Raw genomic sequence first — 16,926 nt, forward strand, 5'->3', positions numbered from 1 at the left:
AGACTAATTCCAATATATTTAGGGAAAAACCTGTGGGGTCAAAATGCTAACTATACCCCTAGATAAATTCCTTGAGAGGTGTAGTTTCCAAAATGGGGTAACTTTTGGGGTGTTTCCACTGTTTTAGTCCCTCTAGGGCGTTTGCAAATGCGACATGGCAACGAAAACCATTCCAGCAAAATCAGAAATCCAAATGGTGCTCCTTCGCTTCTGAGCCCTGCTGTGGGTCCAAACAGCAGTTTATTACCACATATGGGGTATTGTCGTAATCAGGAGACATTACTTTACAAATGTTGGGGTGCATTTTCTTCGTTATTCCTTATAAATATTAAAAACTTCTATGTTGTTTCAGAAAAAAAGTCGATTTTAATTTTTACAGACTAATTCCAATATATTTAGTGAAAAACCTGTGTGGTCAAAATGCTAACTATACCCCTAGATAAATTCCTTGAGAGGTGTAGTTTCCAAAATGGGGTAACTTTTGGCACCACAAGACCTCTTCAAACCTGACAAGGTGCCTAAAATATATTCTAAAAAAAAAGGGGGCCCAAAATCCACTAGGTGCTCCTTTGCTTCTGAGGCCGGTGTTTCAGTCCATTATCACACTAGGGCCACATGTGGGATATTTCTAAAAACTGCAGAATTTGGGCAATAAAATATTGAGTTGCATTTCTCAGGTAAAACTTTCTGTGGTACAAATTTTTTTTTATTAGAAATTAATTTCGGCAAAAAAAATAACATTTGTAAATTTCACCTCTACTTTGCTTTAATTCCTGTGAAACGCCTAAAAGGTTAAAACACTTTGTGAATGTGGATTCGAATACCTTGAGGGGTGCAGTTTTCAAAATGGGGTGATTTATGGGGACTTTCTAATATATAAGGCCCTCAAAGCCACTTCAGAACTGAACTGCCCCTGTAAAAATAGCCTTTTGAAGTTTTCTTTAAAATATGAGAAATCGCTGCTAAAGTTCTAAGCCTTGTAACGTCCTAGAAAAATAAAAGAACGTTCAAAAAAACGATGCAAACAAAGTAGACATATGTGAAATGTTAACTAGTTAATATTTTGTGTGGTATTACTATCTGTTTTACAAGCAGATATGTTTAAATTTAGAAAAATGCAAATTTTCTCAAAATTTTGGTGTTTTTCAGAAATAAATACCAAATTTATCGACCAAATTTTTCCACTAACATAAAGTACAACATGTCACGAGAAAACAGTCTCAGAATCGCTTGGATAGGTAAAAGCATTCCGATGTTATTACCACATAAAGTAACACGTCAGATTTGAAAAAAATCGGCTGGATCCTGAAGGCCAAAACAGGCTGGGTCCTTAAGGGGTTAAAGGATCTAATGTGTAACCTTCCCCACACTATGCCGCCGCCGCCACCACCGCAAGGTAGGTAGGATGTGGTTTCCTCTCAATTCTGACCCCTAGTATCTGCCTAGTGCAGCAGAAATCAAGACTCATTAGGCCAGTGGACATTTTTCCAATCCTCAAGTGTGCAGTTTTGGTGGCATGCGCCCATGGTAATTTTCCTGATCTTAGCCCACAGGAGTGGTGTCTTCTATGGTTTTCTTCTGCTGTAGACCAAGGTTAGACATGCTGATATTTTCTTTTGCAGACCACTCTATTACATCCGAACGACCACCAAATGAGGCTTGTGCCACATATAGAGTGCCCTTCCCCAATCCCAAAGCAAGAAATGCTGATACAGACATAGGAAACACCCCCGCCCGCCCGCCCCCCCCCCCAATATTGCCTAAGACAGTCCAACCCACGCAGCCTTCATTTAACCAATGGGTACCACAGAACATACTGGGGGAGACTTACTAAGCAAAATGCACCAGAATTCTATCGTAACAGGAGTACATGACTGGCACCAAAAAAGGACGTGACTAAGAGAAGCAGTAAAATATGTCAAACTTAAAGGGTAACTACATTTTTAAAAAACTTTTGACAGGTCATAGTGACATGTCAGAAGTTTTGTTTGGTGGTGGGCCGAGCACGGAGACCCCCACCGATCGCTAAAACGAAGCGGCAGAAGTGCTTGGGTGAGCGCTGTGCCGCTTCGTTACATATCGGCTTTGCTTGGAGTGGTGAAGGGGCTCAATAGAAAGTCTACCGCTTCGAGGAAAACCGATCAGAAAAGGAGCGGCACAGCGCCCATCCGAGTGCTTCTGCCTCTTCGTTTTAGCAATCGGTGGTGGTCTCAGTGCTCGAACCGCCACCGAAGAAAACAGACTAGTCAAAAGTTGTTGTTTTTAAAAAAAAAAAATTTAGTGCAAAATACTGGTGTAGATTTATGTATAGAAAAATCGGTCTAATATAACGAGCAAGTTGTGCCAAGTTTATCATGCCACATGCACCATTTTTGAGATAATCAGCACAATTTACAACGATTTATACCCCCCAGACACTATTTATAGATCTCCCCCACTGTCTATGGACTAAAACAGGAGGTCACCACCAGCAAGAGAAGAAGCCCAAAGTCCAAATACCCTAAAAGTCGATCGATATGTACTGGACTTTATATAGAAGACATTCCTATCTCTAGTCAGGACCTAAAAGAGTCAACATAACCCTAAATCTGGCGCATGCGATCATCATATGTTTTATTGTAAAAAAAAATAAAACTAGGGAGAAATATATTAAAACATCTACAATTGTATAAAATGGAGAAATAACCCTCTTCAGGACTGGGCACATAGTACGGAGCATAGAGCGCTCCACAGGCATGTCTGCTCCAGAGATGGCAGTGCCAAGCAACGCTGGAGGGCGCTACTCTTTTTGGATAACTGTTTCCAGGTAAGAAATCCCCATGTCCTTGTGAGAAGATGAAGGATCCCGGAGAAGGAATGTAGGTATTTTATATCACCCAGGTGGTCACTCTAAGGCAATACTGACAGTTTTTAAGGCATCTATGGCCCATTGTGGGTACTTGTCCTTTGTGCCATACATGGTTCTCATGAAATCCTTCACAAACTGAGGGAAACGTCCATTCAGAATACTATCCCGCACCGAGCGCATCAGCTCCAACTAGAGAAAGAAAGGAGAAAATAGGTTATGTCCCTCCTATGTCGTGTCACATAGCTCCTCCCTCCAGTCAGTCACCCTGTGGTAGGAGGAGCATATGCCATGTCACATAGCTCCTTTTTGTCTGTGTCACCCTGTGGTGGGAGGATGAAACTCCATGTCATAGCTCCTCCCTGCTGTCTATGTCACCCTGTGGTGGGAGGATGAAACTCCATGTCATAGCTCCTCCCTGCTGTCTATGTCACCCTGTGGTGGGAGGAGCAGACATGTCACATAGCTCCTCCCTCCTGTCTGTCACCCTGTGCTGGGAGGAGACCCCATGTCAAATAGCTCTTCCTTTCTATCCGTCACCCTGAGTTTGAAGAAGACTACGTCACGTAACTCCTGCCTCCTGTATGTGTCACCCTGTGGTCGGAGGAGGAGACTCCATGTTACATAGTTCCTCCTTCCTGTGCCACCCTATGCTGGGAGTCTCCATGTCACATACCTCCGCCGTGCTGTCTGTGTCACCCTGGGGTGGGAGGGGCAGACTTCATGTCACATAGCTCCTCCCGACTGTCCCTGTAGCCAGTGGCGGATCCTCATATGGGCGGTTCGGGCGGCCGCCCGGGGCCCAAGGCTGCACGGGGGCCCATAGCCGCCCAAACCGCACACAAGTTAAAAAAAACTATCCAGGGCTGCTGCCGGCCACATTCTAGTGATCATCGGTCCCACGTGCGGATGAAGAGGAGGAGGGGGGGATGTGCAGGGGGAGTCAATTGCGGCCAGGGAACAGGGGCACAGCACATCAGCTGTAGAGAGCAGACTGTCAGAGATTGTGATGGGCAGGTGCTGGAGTCTTCCTGACAGTCAGCTCCTCTGTGTAGCTGTGCACTGTCCCTCCTGTATAAATCTCCAGCAGCTGCCTGATAACGGCAAAACTAAAACTAGGGGGTGAAGGACCTGTGGTGACGTCACAGTCACATGATTAAGGTCCTGGAGGCTGCCAGAGACAAGCACCGCAGAGGAAGAGGCTGTGGTAAGTGTGTGTGTGTGTGTGTGTGTGTGTGTGTCATAATGTAAGTCTATATAGTGTGTGCTGTGTATATAGTGTGTGCTGTGTATATAGTCTATATAGTGTGTGCAGTGTTTATAGTGTCTATAATGTAAGTCTATATAGTGTGTGCTGTGTATATAGTGTGTGCTGTGTTTATAGTGTCTATAATGTAAGTCTGTATAGTGTGTGCGTGTAGTGTGTGTGGTTTGAATATATAATGTGTGGTGTTAGTGTGAATTGTATATAGGGTGTTTAATTTCACATTTTTTGTGTGCAAAATAATTTCCCACCCATAGAGCCCTCTGCAGTAAGTCAGATGCTCAGAACCCCCCCCCCCCCTGCAGTATAATCTCCCCCATGGAGCCCTCAGTAGTTATTATACTGCGGGGGGGGGGGTCAGAGCGTTTGATTGACTGTTGAGGGTTCTATAGGGGAATAACTCCTTCCCCCCCAGAACCATAAGGGCGGATTTACACTAATGTGTAATACGTCCGTGCAATGCGCGTGCTTTTCACGCGTGTCGTACGGACCTATGCAAGTATATGGGGCAGTGCAGACTGTCAGTGATTTTTGCGCAGTGTGTGTCCGCTGCGTAAAACTCACGACATGTCCTATATTTCTCCATTTTTCGCGCATCACGCACCCATTGAAGTCAACGGGTGCGTGAAAATCACGCATGCCACACGGAGGCACCTCCGAGGGACGTGCGTGATTTACGCAACAGCAGGCAAACTATGATTGCAAACAGAAAAGCACCACGTGCTACAGAGTGTCATAATGATGGCGGCTGCGCGAAAGGCACGCAGCCGCGCATCATATGGTGATGACACACGGAGCTGTTAAGTGTCTTTGCGCGCGCAAAACGCACACGCTCGTGTAAATCTGCCCTAAGTGTCAGACGCTTAGACCCTCCCATAGGGCACTCAGCAGTCAGTCAGATGCACTGGGGAGGGGTGTCTGACTGCTTAAAGGGTAACTAACGAAACTTTTTTAAAAAAATTACGTCATAGTGACATGTCAAATGTTTCAATCAGTGGGGGTCCGGGCACGGAGACCCCACCAATCGCTGTAACAAAGTGGCAGAAGCGCTCAGGTGAGTGCTGTGCCACTTTGTTTCTGATCGTCTTTCCTCTGATAGCCGAGCATGCGGTGTATGGGCACAACAGAAAGTCTATGAGTCCGTACACCGCGCCGAGGAAAGACAATCAGAAATGAAGTGGAACAGCGCTCACCCGAGCACTCCCGCTGCTTTGTTTTAGTGATCGGTGGTGGTCTCAATGCTGGGACCCCCATCGATCAAAACTTCTGACACATCACTCTTACTATGACACGCCAAATGTTTTTTAAAAGTTTAGTTACCCCTTGGGGACTGAATTTATTGGTTTGAGTTAATGTATGGGCCTGGGTCTTAATTTGCTTAGGGGTCTGGGGTATAAGACAATTTATGGTGTTTATGTCTGAATTTTTATGTTGCTATAGATGCTGAAAATGGCTACAGAATCAAGGGGAAAATATTTCTCATCAGGAAACTCTGCAGTCATCAGGAGAAGTCGCCATAACGGTCTGTGTCAGATGGAGAAGAAAAGAGAACGACCCATCAGTGAAGACATCTCCTGTGAGAAATTGCATTTATCTGTCACCTCTCCTGACATGTCTGTTATCGGAAATCCTTATATTCCACATAAAGTCTTTGTGTACCCAGGACTAATAGACAAATGCGTGTTACCATTCCCCTTGTCAGGGGGATGTGTCCCTACACAGTGTGATACTGTCAGCGATGGTTGGAGACTGTCAGTATGTAGGGACACAGCCCTTTGACAAGGGGAAATCGTAGCACTCATTTGTCAATGCTCGCACAGAAAGGTGGTGTTTAATATAGACAAGGCGTGGCAGGGCGGTGGTGGAGAAGGAGGGCCCAAGCTTGTGGAACAGCCCAGTGCCCATGGTTTACTTAATCCGCCACTGCCTGTAGCCTTATGGTGGGAGGAGCAGACTTCACGCCACACATTGTAGATGGCCCCGTATACATATATTCACCGTCTCTACATACCTGGTAAGCAATATTATGGATTGTAATATGATGCATCGCTGCTGTATCACTTTTGAATAGAGCATGGATGTAAGCACGGGAATATCTATAAAGAGAATAAACTAATTAAGGATATTAATCTTGGCGCAGTGAATAACTATATATCTATTTTTTTTATTACATTTACTGACAATAACCGGCTCTACACCAGAGCATTATCACGTGTTACCTCTGACACGTGGGGCATTTGCAGTCCTTGTCTATGGGCTGGAAATCTTTGGCAAACGGTTTGCTCTTTATCTGTAGAGAACCCCATGGAACCAACGCAGAACCAAACCTCTAAAAATACAAAAATAGATAAAAATATATATCAATATATGTAATAATGCGGCTTTCAGTAAATGATAAGGCTACTGCAGGGAGTTCTGTGACCACATAATAGAACCACTCCAAAGACACTTCAAATATTCTTTGTAACATAGTAGGAGGTACAAGATCCCTTATAATACCTCAACTGCTGCAGAACCCCTTTTTCAATGCAATTCAATTTCCTCATTCTAATCATATAGAAGATCTGCAGCAGCTGAGGTCTGTATTCTGAAGTTCTGCAGCAGCAGGTACGTATAACAAAAGCCAAAGGTGTGTAGTATGATGTTCTGCAGCAGCAGAGTTATTTATTATGATGTTCTGTAGTAGAAACGACACCTCTTAAAGCGATCCTCCAGTCCCGGGACAACATTTTAAATATGAAGGTGTATATGGAGTGATATTTCCTGGTGCCCTCCTGTTGTGCCCTTCTGACGTGGATCCGCTGTTTTAGGGTCCCCTCAATACTGACTCAAAATGGCCTCAGAGCTTTTTACACTACGAGTCTGAGACGCTCCCGCTGTTCTCGGATTGGCGAGAGCTGAACACATGAGCAGTTCCGTACAATCCGTGAACAGAGGGAGTCAGTCTGAAAAGTGCTGTGGCCATTGTGAGAAAACACAAAGGGGACCATAAAATGGCAGATCCACGGCATAGGGGCAACTATAGGGCACCAGCTAACATTACTCCATATACCCCATCACATTTACAATTGTGTCCTGAGACCGGAGGGTCGCTTTAATTCATTGAGAACAAATAATACCACTGGGGGGTAAAGATGAGACAATTACTTGGGGAGCCGAATCCATACAACACCTGAAGACTAAAGTGTCTGAACCCCATAGTCCGCATCATAGCCTCTGACACATTGCGAGTTTATATTCCTGAAACTCAGGACGTGTCTGACATCCGCAGAGCCTTTATTATCCAAGAGTAATTTAATTCACGGACATACAGATCTAGAAGGTGCTACATTTCACTTGAGTCTGCAGCAATCTTTGGAGATTGCTAGCAAGCAACATTATCGTCACTTTCTTACAGTCGCTAACCAAATGTTTTAAAGAGTATCTCCAGCTAAAAAAAAAAAATCTGGACCCTGCTCCTGAAACCAGACTTCTCCTGCCTTCATTTTCTATAACAGGAAGTAGCTATCTTCCAGTCATTGTGAGCCATATTAGATTTCATGGAGCTGCTTTATCGGTCACGCGGTCACCCAATCAGTTCTCTCGACTACCACTCATGGATCTCCCTAGTAGTCAATCGCAGGAAGAGGACCCCCTCATATCTTTCTGTAGTGCGTGAAACATGAAATGGTATCAGTGACCAGATGTCAGAAATGTGTCAGGTAGATCGTAGTCCTCATCCTATTGAATTGTCAATAAAGCTTACATGGTTTTATAGCTTTCTTAAAAATAAAGGAATGTTGGGAAGTGTAGTACAATGGGGATATCAGTAAGGGAGGAAGTAGCTAGCTTCTCCTGCTATGTTCGTTTCAATAGAAATACATACAGCAGCTACAACAGATACTTACGGCTGTCCGGGTGGGAAAAACACAATCAAACATGTCACAACCAAGAGCGACGCATACCACCAGATCTGTGGCGTATCTGAAGGAGAAAAAATATATATATATTAAAGAGGAGCGATGAGGCTCATTAATAATCCTCCTGCATCCACAACAACAGACTTCTGAGTACTGTCAGTCTAAAAGTAGACAAGACAAGCTAAAGGCCGCCATACTCAGGCAGGGTTGACAATTGCCTATGTATGGACACCCTATGCACATCAGGAGCACTGGGGTGCCAATACTTCACTTTTTGATAAGACAGAGCTATAGGCTTCTGAATCTAAGAAGTGCTCCTTGAAATGTAGTAAATCAAGAACACGAATGGAAAAGTTAAAAGAACGCGTTTTCAGGGTCTTTAATATCGATGGTCTCTTATGAAAGACATCAACAATTGATCAGTGGGGGTCCAACCGATCAGAAAAATGAAGGGGCCACAGTGCTTCTTCTAGGGCTGCGTGCCTTTAATTGTTTACATAGGAAAAGAGGCTTGTCCATATGGGCGGTTGTACCTGGTAAGTTCACCCCAATTGAAATGAAATGGCACAGAGCTGCAGTACCAGGCTAGGCCACAACCATGTGTACCGCATTGTGCCAGTCTAAACTAAGAGGTCAAATCCTCACTGTTTAAATATTAATGGCCTATCCTAGGTCATTAATATTAAAGTCCTGGAAAACCTCTAAGAAGGGAGAGTGTGAAGAAATCAACTAAAGGCCAATGTTCCTACATCTTCAGACATAGTGGAGCTCCTTACCCAACTCCCATAAGGTAGCGAGGTTTGTCCTTGGGTAAGTGGTCAGTACTGAGAGTCACCATCTGCCAGAAGTGGTCCTTCTCCTCACCTCCGCTCAGGCCGCCAATGGCGAAGCCAGGAACATCCCGTTTGGTCATCTCTAGAAGAGTGATTAAGTGCCATGAGGACTATTTACAGGTATATTTTCTTAGATTTCATGTAATGCCTTGAAGAAGTAAATCTGATTCGTGGCTCAATACTAATATTTAGCCAAGAAGAGAGGAGACAACAGGCACCCCATCCAGGTAAGGCCCAAAAAGGCTCGAAATTGTAAGGGAACGAAGACGTTCACTACTCATGTGGTCCAAGTAAAGGTAGATATCTAACCAACTGGCTCAGGTGATGAGATATCTCCTAGTCAACGTCGACCATAAAGAAATAGGAACATCTAAAATTGCAGAGTTCTATGGGCCACACTTATGCCAGGAGTACCTGGTACCTCCAGGTGTTAGGGCAACCTACCGTTATGTCTACATAAACGTATATTGTAGTGATCATGAGTTACAGCTTATATAATACTCCAGAGCTGCAATCACAATTCTGCAGGTTGTTATTGCAAACAGTCAACAACATTGTTGACAGACACACCCCTAACAGCTTAGCTGGGCTCCTATAATGCAATAAGAATTCATTTGACCTACAGAGCCCATTGTAAATACTAACCTACCAAGAATACCAATTAGCCAGCAGGGGTTGCTGGGAGATTTGAGCTTTGAAGCCTGCAGAATTGTGAATGCAGCTCTTGGCTATAATACAGGCTGTATAAAGTCTAAGTAAATGACATGCCTCTTTATGCAGGGATAGTAAACATACCATCCAAACACTTCTTGCGCAACTCTATGTTCAGACCTCCCTGAATGATGGCAAACAGATTCTGTTTCTCCGGGTTCTGGTTGGCGGTGATGCAGCGATCTAACCAGCGGATGGATCTGAAGTCATAAAACGGCAAAGGTGCCCAAACATTACACACTATATAGTTATAGATGTGAATGAATGCAAGTGTGAGAGTCACCTTGTCCTGACCTGTACATGGCTTCTTCCACACGAGGACCTGTGATGGTGCTGCTCACCACATCATCCAGCTGCATCATGATGTCAGAGCCTGAGCGAAGAGACAAAGGACAAGAAACGGATAAGCAATAGAAGAACAGAGATAAACAAGAGCTGTATACACAAAACGGCATTTGGTGCATAAAAACAGGGGTTTAAAGGACACCAAAGAGAGAATCCCTGTGTCATGCCCCACCCCCTCAGGGCGTTCACTAGGCATAAACTACTATCACTTTTGGAGTGTTCCTTTAAGACCTTATCTGTGTCGATGAGAAGACGCTGCTTACCCAATGCATTCTGGATCTCAATAGATTTCTCCGGAGTCAGGAGGATCTCTTTCCCATCATACGGAGATGTGAATTGCACACCTTCTTCTGTCACCTTGGAGAGCTCCACCAATGACACCATCTGAAAGCCACCGCTGTCCTGCCCCACATAAGACAAGTCAAGGATTATTATGGGTGTATTTCTGTTATTTTGACACCTCGCTCCCTCCTATTCTCAGCCTTAGGACACATTCAGACGACCGTAGAATAGGTCCTTGTGACGTCCGTTGTTTCCGTGGAAAAATAGAACATGTCCTATTTTCTTCCGTTTTCACGGATCCCTCGATAGACTCAAGTCTATGGGGATCCGTGAAAACGGGACCAGCACGGGTGCAACTCGGATTTGAAAAATGGAAGTTTTTCACGTGAATCTGGCCTTACAGGAAGTCAATGACCTCTATTGTGAATCGGTAGTGGCTGTGCCTGGTACTGCAGCTCAATTCCATTCAAGTGATGGGACTGAGCTGAAATACCAGACACAGCCCCCCACAAATCTAATTCTCCGGAAAGTCCCGGAAAACCCCTTTAAATAGGCTGAAACAATGTGTTCATTTCTAGTAAGAAAGTAGTGTAATAGGTGGCGCTATAGAGTCACGATTAGCAATAGCTCCATGGATATACACGTCTGTGTGTCAGACAGCTGCTCTCCATAGAGGTCAATGACAGGGGCAGCCCCGGCCCCAAAAATAGCAGAGGACGGAAGTAATAATGCATTTTGGACAAGCAGAGGTTACTTCCAGCCATTAACCCTCGCTGTCCTGATGTTTGGGGGAGGGTGGCAGATCTGCCAGCTCTCCTACACCGCGTAAAGGTCCATTTACCCGATCAGATAGTCGTATTAGTGGTTTTCGATACGACTGCTGTGGGTGATCGTATAGCAATTCTAGACAAGTATTTACACACGTTATAGTCTTCACAATCCCTATTTAATGTCCCATATCTGCTATTAGACAATTCACTTTTACATACCGCAATGTCAGCGCGGCCCACGATTATATTTATGTCCGCATAAACAATTAGTTGTACAATCAACGAGCGTTTTATTGCTAGCCGATCAGTCGCTACACCTATCGCATGAAGCGATTATTGTGCACAATCGCTCATTGGCGCTGGAATCCGACCGATTACTTGCGCGTGTAAATGGGTCTTACGTCTTCGCAGAGCACCTTGGCTTCCATATTAACTGCCACAAATCAAAGAGGACACTTTTTGTTTCAACGCCTCATCATTTTCAATATCACCGCTTGCCGTGAGTGAAAGGAATCATTCTTGTTTGACATGCAGAGGCTGAAAACCCGGTCTAAGGGTATGTGCACACACACTAATTACGTCCGTAATTGACGGACGTATTTCGGCCGCAAGTCCCGGACCGAACACAGTGCAGGGAGCCGGGCTCCTAGCATCATAGTTATGTACGATGCTAGGAGTCCCTGCCTCGCTGCAGGACAACTGTCCCGTACTGTAATCATGTTTTCAGTACGGGACAGTAGTTCCACGGAGAGGCAGGGACTCCTAGTGTCGTACATAACTATGATGCTAGGAGCCCGGCTCCCTGCACTGTGTTCGGTCCGGGACTTGCAGCCGAAATACGTCCGTCAATTACGGACGTAATTAGTGTGTGTGCACATACCCTAATACTTCTCACAGATGATGGTTTGGTACAATGGGATCCAGTGTAGACAATACTCGGTGAGATAGAGTCTGGACTTCAGGCTGATACATTTTACATGCACTAAGACATTGTAACAAACTATCAGGACAGGAGAGAGATTTGTGTTGCAAATGTATTTGGCCTACACAGCTGTAAGCAAATGTAGGTCAGGACATGTTTCAGCCTCTGGATATGAATAAGAATCTTTCCATTCATTGACAGCAAGCAGAGATCTGAAAATGAAACATTTGGAACACAAAGAATATTAGAAATTTGATGAACTTTTAAACTGTATTAATCATTGCAATCTCTCCGTATTACTGGCCTTAGGCTGGAGCTCCAGGAAAACTTTTTGTAGCTCGACTTTCCAAATTTAACAAGTGACATCTGCAGTCCACAGGAGTGCACCATGATGTATGCAGCTCAAAGTACTGCGGCTGGAGACAAAAAGTCTCCCTGTAGCACCATATCTCAACTTCCACATAAACCGGCATGCTCATGAGCCATGTGTAATGATAAAGGGAGATAAGCAGCTGCCAAACAATCTGATGCCGCTTATCTTACAGGGAATAAAGGATCAGAGAAGTCAGAACCCAACATTTCTGATCCTTGAGCCCCCCAGGTATGGTAAAGCTGCCCTCATATACTAATGTTTAGCTTTAGAGTAAGGAACTAGACCTCAAGGTGGTAGACCTGGCCCATGACTACACCCTGAGGGCCACACACTGCATTCAGCCGCGACCATAAAAAGACAAGGGGGTAAAATCTTGGGATGTCTGCAATGCATCCTTAGTGCTACCCTATGGAAGAAAACGGATTGCGCTGGATTTTTTGCAATGGTCACATTATCATTGAGATAGCGTTGCAGTGACCATGCGATTTTTACCATGAATGCCAACCTTCATGCCCCCAGTTGGGCATCTCTACCATAGACTTAGACCACTACTTCCTCTCCAAACTTACCGTCAGAAGGTTTCGATCCCAGTTCATAAAACCGTGCAGGCCGTTCACCTTCTTCATTATTTCCGGACCCTGACAGAGAAAAATAACAAGAATAAGTGATATCCAATCACGTACAGGGAGGGCGAACTACGAACAATAAAAACAATGTTCACCTGTGACCGCTGAACCATCATCCATACAGGGAGGTCGATCATTACCGGTAAACAGAAGGGTTAACACCACCCACTAGGCCTCAATGATCAAAACGTTCTTTGTTGCCCCACAGCAACCAATCACAGTGCAGCTTTAATTTTCCCCGAGCAGTTTTAAGAAATGAAAACGGAGCTCTGATTGGTTGTTATAGGCAACAAGGCCGTGTCTTCTGTTAGACTGTTTTGACAAATGAGGCCATTGGGTCGCTGTGAATCCGGGTTGCGGTGGAAATGTAGTGTTACATATCAAATTATTTGCCAATGACGTAATACCCGGAGGTGGCGGGTCCGCCTTAGTAAGAGCAGCAGTTTGTTGGTGGGTGTCCGCTCTGACACATAGAGGGGGGACATTCCTCTGTGACGTCCATAGGCCTATGAAAAAGGGGTTGTCTTCATGACACCAATACGGGATTGGCTCACCCCAGAAATTGGTGGCATATCAATAGGATATGCCACCAACGTCTGATCAGTGACCCCGTCAATCTCTAGAACGAGCTGGCAGCGGCACTAGGGTAGTCTATAGGTCTGCTATCTACTCTGTTCGGCTTTCTCCCTTGGGCTGCGTAGATTGCCATGGTCTCCAATGGCTGTCCATGTGCCCGCACTGAAAGAATAAAGTGGAGCTGGCAGCAGACGAAGTGGCACACTGCTACCCTGGCGCTGCTACCAGTTTGTTCTAGCGATTGACGGGGGTCACGGCAATCAGAAGCCAGATAATTGGACATTGGTGGCATATCCTAGTGACAGGCCACCAATGTCTGGGATGAGCCTCTCTCTTTATACGGAATCTACTATCTAAATCCCATCATCACACAAATTCACAGGGCGTGTCGTATGTAAACTAAAGTGCATCTCAATCTGATTGGTCGAGACACACCACATGGTTTTGACCACAAGGAATGGGTCAAGAGGCACCTGAATTTGCACGTTTTTAAGTAACAGGTTCGGCACCCAGTTCAACGGGGACAACACCACGCACGGACGTGATTTCGGAAGAGGATCTCAGGGTCTGTCCGGTAAACCACGATAACATTTTTAGTATTTAGGCTATTAACCTGTTAGTGACCACCAATATGCTTTTTCACGGCAGCCAAGTCTATGTCTTGCACCGATGTCCCGTGCGGGCTGGAGCGGTTGCTCGGCTGTCTGAACAGCAGTGTCCAGAATTACCTCCGATCCCGGCCGCTAAAACCTCTTAGATGCCGTGGTCAATAGCGACTGTAGCATCGAAGTGGCTTCAGAGGGGGGGGGGGCTCCCTCTGTCACCCATCGGCAGACCACAAATGCGATTGCCGGCCACCGATGGGCTAAGAAAAGAAAAAAAGAGACCCCCTAGGCCTCTCCTGGCTATTTGCCTATTAGGCCACGCCAGAGGCATATCCACGACACATAATAATGATTTGGTATAAAAAGTATATCAAAGCATTATATAAGTGATCAGAAGAACGTATGGTTTAAAAAAAAAAAAGAAAGATTAAAAAAACTTTGTAATAGAACAATGGCGGAATTGCTGTTTTTTTTTTTTAACAATCCCCCCCATGAAAAGAAGTTTAATATTAGCTGGTTAGCTTTCATATACACCCAGTTACAGGTGAAAACGGTGACGTATGTGACAAGCAGAGAAGTTGCTCTCCCCTGAGCCAATGGCTCTGCAGCTTCCTTCATTGTCAGGACTGGTTTTCAACCTTTGTATGTCAACAATATTTCCATTCACTGACAGCAAGAGATCTTGAAAATGAAGAGAAATTAAGATACAAAAAGTGTATTAGAAAGTTGCATTACTTTTAGTTAGTTATACAGTGATATAGATGTATTAGATTAGACCGGACACTCCTTTGAATGTAGAAATGGTTTGCTGGGAATTGTAGTCCCCTAGACAGTAATAAGGACAGGCTGGGACTTATATTGCAGCAAACACATCCCGCAATTCAGAGCCATTATCCCTCTATTCGTCCCTTACAGGTCTCATCCCCAAGTGGTAGGTGTTCCCGAGGCAGATCTCACAGCCCAGATCCCGCAGCTGGTCGGCAGTGACTCCTTTCATCGTGCCCTGAGTTCCCACCGGCATGAACACCGGAGTCTTCACCGGTCCGTGGGGTAATATCAATTCGCAGGCCCGAGCTTTTGTTATCGGACATTCTGCTAAAACCCGGTGAAGTAACGCGTGTCCCTTGGGCGCCGCCATGTTCCCATTGACAGTCGGAAACGACGTTTTGCTTTCCAGCGTCCTAGTAACTGCGAGATGAGAACTTTTTTTCAAACAACTTTATTGAAAATGTTACAGCGTCTATATTATTGAACTTTAGAACAAGGTTATATTACTGCAACTTTATTAAAAGCCTACAAAACTCTGTAATGTAAGCCAGGGCAGGCTATGCTGTAATCTGTAGTTCTACAACACCGGCGCATCATACTCCTGGGTACAACCTGTGTCTGGTAGTTTGATGGCTGTGCACAGGGTATCCATGATGAGAAAAGCTGGTATAAATGTGAGCCCCCATAATGACGTCCACAATGCCTCAATAATAACATCCTCAGTGCCCCCATAATGAGAAGGACAATGCTCCCATAATGATATTCATCGTGCTGACATCCACAATGCCTCCATAATAACATCCTCAGTGCCCCCATAATGACGTTCACAGTGCCTTATAATAATAACATCCTCAGTGCCCCCATAATGACGTTCACAGTGCCCTATAATAATAACATCCTCAGTGCCCCCATAATGACGTACACAGTGCCCTATAATAATAACATCCTCAGTGCCCCCATAATGACGTTCACAGTGCCCTATAATAATAACATCCTCAGTGCCCCCATAATGACGTTCACAGTGTCTTATAATAATAACAACCTCAGTGCCCCCATAATAACGTTCACAGTGCCCTATAATAATAACATCCTCAGTGCCCCCATAATGACGTACACAGTGCCCTATAATAATAACATCCTCAGTGCCCCCATAATGACGTTCACAGTGCCCTATAATAATAACATCCTCAGTGCCCCCATAATGACGTACACAGTGCCCTATAATAATAACATCCTCAGTGCCCCCATAATGACGTACACAGTGCCCTATAATAATAACATCCTCAGTGCCCCCATAATGACGTACACAGTGCCCTATAATAATAACATCCTCAGTGCCCCCATAATGACGTTCACAGTGTCTTATAATAATAACAACCTCAGTGCCCCCATAATAACGTTCACAGTGCCTTATAATAATAACATCCTCAGTGCCCCCATAATGACGTTCACAGTGCCCTATAATAATAACATCCTCAGTGCCCCCATAATGACGTACACAGTGCCCTATAATAATAACATCCTCAGTGCCCCCATAATGACGTACACAGTGCCCTATAATAATAACATCTTCAGTGCCCCCATAATGACGTTCACAGTGTCCTATAATAATAACATCCTCAGTGCCCCCATAATGACGTTCACAGTGCCCTATAATAATAACATCCTCAGTGCCCCCATAATGACGTTCACAGTGCCCTATAATAATAACATCCTCAGTGCCCCCATAATGACGTTCACAGTGTCTTATAATAATAACATCCTCAGTGCCCCCATAATAACGTTCACAGTGCCTTATAATAATAACATCCTCAGTGCCCCCATAATGACGTTCACAGTGCCCTATAATAATAACATCCTCAGTGCCCCCATAATGACGTACACAGTGCCCTATAATAATAACATCCTCAGTGCCCCCATAATGACGTACACAGTGCCCTATAATAATAACATCCTCAGTGCCCCCATAATGACGTACACAGTGCCCTATAATAATAACATCCTCTGTGCCCCCATAATGACGTACACAGTGCCCTATAATAATAACAACCTCAGTGCCCCCATAATAACGTTCACAGTGCCTTATAATAATAACATCCTCAGTGCC

General features: G+C 44.7%; 1 protein-coding gene across 2 annotated transcripts; it reads right to left on the bottom strand.

Moving 5' to 3' along the window:
• Positions 1–2,319: 2,319 nt before the first annotated feature.
• QTRT1 (queuine tRNA-ribosyltransferase catalytic subunit 1) lies at positions 2,320–15,227 on the bottom strand. 2 transcript variants are annotated; one of them, XM_075855456.1, is made up of 10 exons: positions 12,966–14,957; positions 12,814–12,882; positions 10,161–10,299; positions 9,847–9,925; positions 9,637–9,752; positions 8,785–8,923; positions 7,997–8,072; positions 6,329–6,438; positions 6,121–6,205; positions 2,320–3,037 (listed from the first exon to the last, which is right to left on the bottom strand). In XM_075855456.1, exons 1-10 carry the CDS (start codon positions 13,005–13,007, stop codon positions 2,885–2,887), a joined length of 1,008 nt encoding a protein of 335 aa, XP_075711571.1. In that variant the 5' UTR covers positions 13,008–14,957; the 3' UTR covers positions 2,320–2,884. The 2 variants fall into 2 exon arrangements, with proteins under 2 accessions (XP_075711571.1, XP_075711570.1); XM_075855455.1 differs by lacking the exon at positions 12,966–14,957 and adding an exon at positions 14,965–15,227 and having other exon boundaries at positions 2,321–3,037.
• Between the last annotated feature and the right edge of the window lie 1,699 nt (positions 15,228–16,926).

This window comes from Rhinoderma darwinii, chromosome 3, assembly GCF_050947455.1.
Source record: "Rhinoderma darwinii isolate aRhiDar2 chromosome 3, aRhiDar2.hap1, whole genome shotgun sequence".
Lineage (NCBI taxonomy): Eukaryota > Metazoa > Chordata > Amphibia > Anura > Rhinodermatidae > Rhinoderma > Rhinoderma darwinii.